Source organism: Talpa europaea (genome assembly GCF_964194135.1).
Source record: "Talpa europaea genome assembly, chromosome: 5".
NCBI lineage: Eukaryota > Metazoa > Chordata > Mammalia > Eulipotyphla > Talpidae > Talpa > Talpa europaea.
The window spans coordinates 82,146,252-82,152,251 of NC_140071.1; the positions used below are offsets into that span (position 1 = coordinate 82,146,252).

General features: G+C 44.1%; 1 protein-coding gene across 2 annotated transcripts in view; it reads left to right on the forward strand.

The window, feature by feature from the left end:
- UNC5C (unc-5 netrin receptor C) overlaps positions 1-4,468 on the forward strand; it is a gene marked incomplete at both ends in the record, with an annotated part of 418,359 nt that extends 413,891 nt beyond the window's left edge. For both annotated transcript variants that reach the window (XM_084233858.1, XM_084233859.1), the window contains 2 exons: positions 2,253-2,431; positions 4,303-4,468. In XM_084233858.1, the coding sequence (XP_084089984.1) occupies positions 2,253-2,431; positions 4,303-4,468 (345 nt within the window). The remainder of the gene's footprint in view (positions 1-2,252; positions 2,432-4,302) is intronic.
- Between the last annotated feature and the right edge of the window lie 1,532 nt (positions 4,469-6,000).

Consider the following 6,000-nt stretch of genomic DNA (forward strand, 5'->3'; position numbering starts at 1 on the left):
GGTGGGAGAACAGGGGTCAGGGCCCCTCTTCCTGTTAGACAGTCTCACCTCTGCAACCTCACACCAGCCTACCAGGCGAGTGAGCGTGCAAATACCTCTCATCACCACAATGGGAGTTTGGACTCCCTGTGGTGAAACTAGTATTTAAGGCTTTTTGGTAAGAGAGAGAAAAGGAGAAACATCAGCGCAGCCCTTTAAGAAGATTGGTCTGGCCACCAGAGACACAGCACAGGAAGCAGTAGCGAGCTACCGTGACCATCAGCAACAAAAGTAGAACCCAGCCATCATCATCAGAGGTTGAAGGGAGCATTTACTCAGGCCTTTGCCCAACATAGACCCTCCAGAGTCTGATGGCTTCTAGAAGCTTTGACGCTTCAACCTTTTAATTTCAGCCTATTCATTCTCAGTGTTTAGGAGTAATGACATTCCCTTGCTGATGGTCATGGTACCGGAACAGGAGTTATTGCTACATAAAGCAAATGCTCTCTGTGGACTTTACCTCCATTGTGGGCCAAGGAGAGTCAGGGTGGGCTTGTATTTGGAGATGCTGTGTGTTTCCTTCTTGGTCCTATAGTTATTGTTCACACAAGAAGCAAGCAGAGTTGCAAAATGGGTGATGGCTCTAAATTGTGGAAATACCAACTGATTTCTCTTCAGTTCCAACCCCTTGCCCCACCCCTGCACCCCATGCCTGCATGTTTCTTGAATAATAGAAGTGTTGGGCACGTGGGTTCAGATAGAGCCCAACAGAGATCCGTTAATAAACACTGACACACAGTCCTGCTATCGCCCTTCTCTCTTCCTTTGTCTATGTCCCATGTTTGGGTCAGACCCTCTCTCCTCATGGTCCCTTGGAAAAAGAGCTGTGCCTGATGGGGGAAAATATCTGTGGGTGGTGTCCTCATTCAGAGATTCCAGCTTCCATTTGTCATGTCTGTGTTTCCTGCCACCCCCTTTTTAATCCTGATATGTGCTGGAACCAATACAAAGGAGCCCACCCAGAAAATCTTTGGCGTCTCAGTTTGCCAAGCTTTGGGCCAAACACAATGATCACAGGCAACACCACAGTGTGTATCATGGCAAAATACTCTGCTCTAAGCCCCCTATGGACCCTGTGCAGTGAGGATCACATGCAAGCCTAGCAGTGAGGGTTGGCTGCTGATCTCCAAATATGGAAAGCACTGTCAGCCTGAGGCAGAGACCCTCACCCTCACAGTGTGCAGGAGCCTCAAGGCTTTGGGGGCTCTGGGCTACAACAGTGCAGCTAAAAAGAGCTGAGCACTCTGCAAGACACTGGAGATTTCACGATGGACGAGACTATGTGTGTGGCTAGTTTATCCTCCAGCAACTAATTATGTACACCAAGGAATTACCTGCTTTAAAGAGAAAGAGAGAGAGATGACATTTAAAGTAGATTAACTAGATATTCTTTTATTACTTTAATAGTTCCCAGGCAACATTTGCTTTTGCTTTTCCAGCCAACAGAAGTGATCAGAAAATGATTAGAATTTCTCCTGCAGATGAAATTCAGATTTTGCATTTGTGCTGTTTTATGAGCTGAAACTATTTTAAGAGCCAATTTATGGTTTTCTCTACTAAAATTAGATTTAACAACAAAAAAAAAAAAAAAAAAAAAAAACGGGTGAACAGCAATTGAAAGATGATGTTAGCAGCTTGCCCTGAGGCAAAATACTGTGTTCACCATTTTCTTTTTAAAAAATTAGTCTTAATTTGATATCATTTAGAGGAGAGCTATCTTTCATTTCAACAAAAGTAGAACCCAGCCATCATCATCAGAGGTTGAAGGGAGCATTTACTCAGGCCTTTGCTCAACATAGACCCTCCAGAGTCTGATGGCTTCTAGAAGCTTTGACGCTTCAACCTTTTAATTTCAGCCTATTCATTCTCAGTGTTTAGGAGTAGTGACATTCCCTCTTTCTCTCATCATCCCGGAGATCCCATTAGATAATGACCATTGTATCACAGCAGAGCTTTCCACCTGGCCTAGTCTTATCCAAAGGCCCAAGTATCCAAGGCCATGCAAAGTCAGCTCGGAATGTACCTCTTCCTCTCAGCCAGATTACACAGAACAAATCACAGCCTTTAGCTAGGAAGAAGCCACTATTACTGAGGAGTTTTAATAGCATTTCTTCTACCCTGATGTTCAGGGAAGGCATTATGTAAGTTGGTTCAGTAGGAATTGCTTCTGTCTGTAGAACTAATGCTTTGCTGTTCTTGTGCCCCAACTACAGGAACCTACTGGCATTGATTTGCCTCTGCTGGACCCAGCAAGCACCATCACCACCATGACAGGACCCAGTGCTTTCAGCATCCCTCCCCCCATCCGGCAGAAGCTCTGTAGCAGCCTGGATGCCCCACAGACTAGAGGTCATGACTGGAGGATGTTGGCTCATAAGCTGAACCTGGACAGGTGGGTATGCCCTGGGTATGCCCTGGCTGCAGGCATGATAACTGTGTTTTGGTTTTTTTAAAGATTTATTTATTTATTTATACAAGCACTGGGTACAGTCAGAAGCAGGGGAGGGTGAGAGAATTCACCAGAGCGGGAAACAGAACAGGCAGACTGACAAAACACCCTGCTGAGGGGAGCAGCGGGCGCGGCAGAAGAAGTCTGTCGAGCCATGTAGGACCCACGCCAGCCAGCCGGGGATTGAACTAGCGCTGCAGAGGCTGTGGGCAGCTTCACAACCCAGCACTCAACTGCTGTGCTGCCAGGGGAGGCCCTGTTTGTGTTTTTTTTTTTTTTAAGATTTATTTTATTTATACAGGAACCCGGGTACAGTCCAAATGTGGGGGAGGGTAAGAAAATTCACCAGAGACAGAGAAGAGAATAGAACAGGTGTAATGACCAAAATACACTGCTGAGGGGAGCAGCAGGCAAGACAGGAGAGGTCTGCTGCGCCATGTGGGTTGCTCTGCGGCCAGGCCAGTGGGGATCGAACTGGCACTCAGAGGCTGTGGACAGCTTTACAGTGCTGCACTAACCCGCCTGCCCCACCAGGGAGGCCCCCTGATAACTGTTTCAAGCAGCAGTCTTTTAATTTTTGCATTCACACTTTTATTTACTTTTCTTTTTTAAGATTCGTTTATTTATGCATATAAGAGCTGTGGTGCTGGCCAGAGGTGACAGTGTGAGAGGATTCACCAGAGGACAGAGTGGGGAGCAGAACAGGCAGATTGACTGAAATACACTGCTGAGGGGAGCAGTGGGTGAGACAAGAGAGGTCTGCTGTGCCATGCAGGTCACCTTCTTGGCCTGGGATTGAACTGGTGCTGCTGTAGCTGCAGATTGTTTTATAGTGCTGATGCTTAACCCCTTGTGCCACCAGGGAGGCCCTCTATTTACCCTTCATCTACAAAACTATATTAAGCTTCTTGTTTGTGTCTTGCACCGGGGCTTGTAAACACAGTGTTTATAGATATCCTGTTCTTAGCCGATATTTCTAAGTATCAAGTTTTCTGATTCACTGTGTAAAGCTGATGGGCTAACTCCCCACAAATAGCACATCCATTCCTTCAAGTTATTATTCCTTATTATTCCTCATCTCCTATAGTATAAAGCCTTATGGTCCCTGGATGATTAATATGCTAAACAAGATTGATACTAAGTTATAAAGAGACCTTGACAGCCTCTTCCTTTTAGAATGTTGCTGTTGCTACCCAGCAAAGCATAGTTCTTGCCCTGTCAAAAATGATCAGAGCCTGGCCTGGAGAGAAAACATAAGTCTCTAAATTTCCAACTTAGACTATGACCTACGGATGTCTTGTCTCTTAAATTATCTTACTCAGAGTTGAGGATAACAAAGTTAACATCACATCTTCTGTCTGGAACTGATCTAATTAAGCATGGGCTAGATATTTAGGGCAGCTCCCGGTAAGCCACCATTTCTCAAATGGAGCCAGGATACTTGAAAAGATGTTTGGAGAGGGCCTCTCTGGTGACCTAGGGGTTAAGTCTCAGTGCTATCACTTTGACTGCTTGGATTCGATCCCTACCCGGGAAGTTAACCCGCATGGTGCAGCAAACCTCTCCTGTCTCGCCCACTGCTCCCCTCAGCAGTGTATTTCAGTAAATCTGCCTGTTCTGCTTCCCACTCTGTCTCTGGTGAATCCTTTTGCTCCCCTGCACCTCTGGCCCACACCTCAATTTTTCTATGCAAACATAAATAAATAAATCTTTAAAAAAATAGTTGGAAAGATAAAGGTTCGGTAAAAACTGAAAAGAAAAAAAATAATCCAAAAAGCATGCCTTTCAGCACATTTTCCCAATCCCAATTATAGGTACTTGAATTATTTTGCTACCAAATCGAGCCCCACTGGCGTGATCCTGGATCTTTGGGAAGCACAGAACTTCCCAGATGGAAACCTGAGCGTGCTGGCAGCTGTCTTGGAAGAAATGGGAAGACATGAAACAGTAGTGTCTTTAGCAGCAGACGGACAGTATTGACCCGAGCTGGGATCGAAAATGAAGGACAAGGATGCACAGAGCCTGCGGCATCCTGGGGATCAAGCTGAGGAGGAATCCAGACTAGACCAATGAGTTCACAAGCGAGACTGCAGTGGGAGAGAGAAAGAAAACAAAACATCTACCAAAATGCAAAGCCACTTCACTGGACATCACCACAGGATTTAGGAACAATTGTGTAAATTTGTGTCTTGAATTTAGAAATCAATCTAATTTTCCTCTTAGTTGGGCTGTATGCTGTGTGGTACAGGATCTTACAGTTTCCTAGGAAACGCTTTTATCATTATCCAGATATATGGATAAACTTTCTTAACAAACCCAATTTCTACAAACATTGTTTACATCAAATTGGACAGGGATGCAGACACTGTCCATGGCTCGTTCTATTTTTGTTTAAATCATTTGAAGTTGAAGCTGTGGACGGTTCGTTGTGTCTATTTCTCATTAGTAATTTACAGAGAAATCACAGACTTTTGCTACAAATTGTGTGCATCAAATGTCTCAGATACCCCTCCCATTGGTGTTCTGTTTCTAGAACTTGTAGAATCAGTGTTACTGTTTGTATCAGGGAAGTGGAGAATCTAAGTGTAAAGGAAGTGATAAGACTACACGTATCCCTTGAGCGTGCCAAGTGGAGCCCTCTGGGAATAAAGCTATATAGTATTGCAGGGAAAACAGATTCATGTTCGACCAGACAAGCAAGCATTCCTTCACGACATTTGCGTTTGTAATATGCAGTTTGAAGTGTTTTTTTTTTAATGGTATATTATTATCATTAATATTATTACTGAATATTTACGAGTATCTAGTAAAAGGATTTTTTTTTTTTTTTAACCTCTGACTTTGTTAGCAGTGCTGTGGGTATTTAGGTATTGACTAGTCCTGCCTCATCTTCTCACATAACAAGGTAGGTGTGGTCACCAATTTAATTCAACAGGCATTGCTTCCTTGATCTTATATCTTTCTCCCATCTTCTGCCCCCGGAATGTAGTAAATGCTTCCAGGCTTTGTAGTGCTCTTTGACCTTGCTCAGGCAAGGTCTTTCTCTTCTGAGTCTTGTCACAGGAAGTGCTATCTACTAAAGGTCATTTAGTGGAGTTGTCATGTGGCCCCACATGGACTCCCCACGGGCCTCTCTCTATTTTAGAGACTATGGGACTAGAGGAACAATCTCTACTGGAAATCAGCATACCAGCTCATTCTGGTTCATCATTTGGGTCTAGCTGTGGTAACTTGGGAAAATCATTTAACCTCACTAGACCTCAGTTTCCTCACTTGTAAAATTAAAAGTTGAGTTTGGAGGTAAGGTTCTAAAATGCTGGAATTCTACTGTGATGCCTTCAGGCCCACTCCTCAGTAGAAGACCACAATGGACTCTGACCTGGCAATGTCATAGAGTGAATCAGCTAGCTTTATTGCCTATGCTACATTCTGCCTTTCAAATAGTTCCAACATGAATGACAGTTACCCTAACCTGTAAGGTGTTTGTTATGTTTTCAACTCTTTTCTTTGTG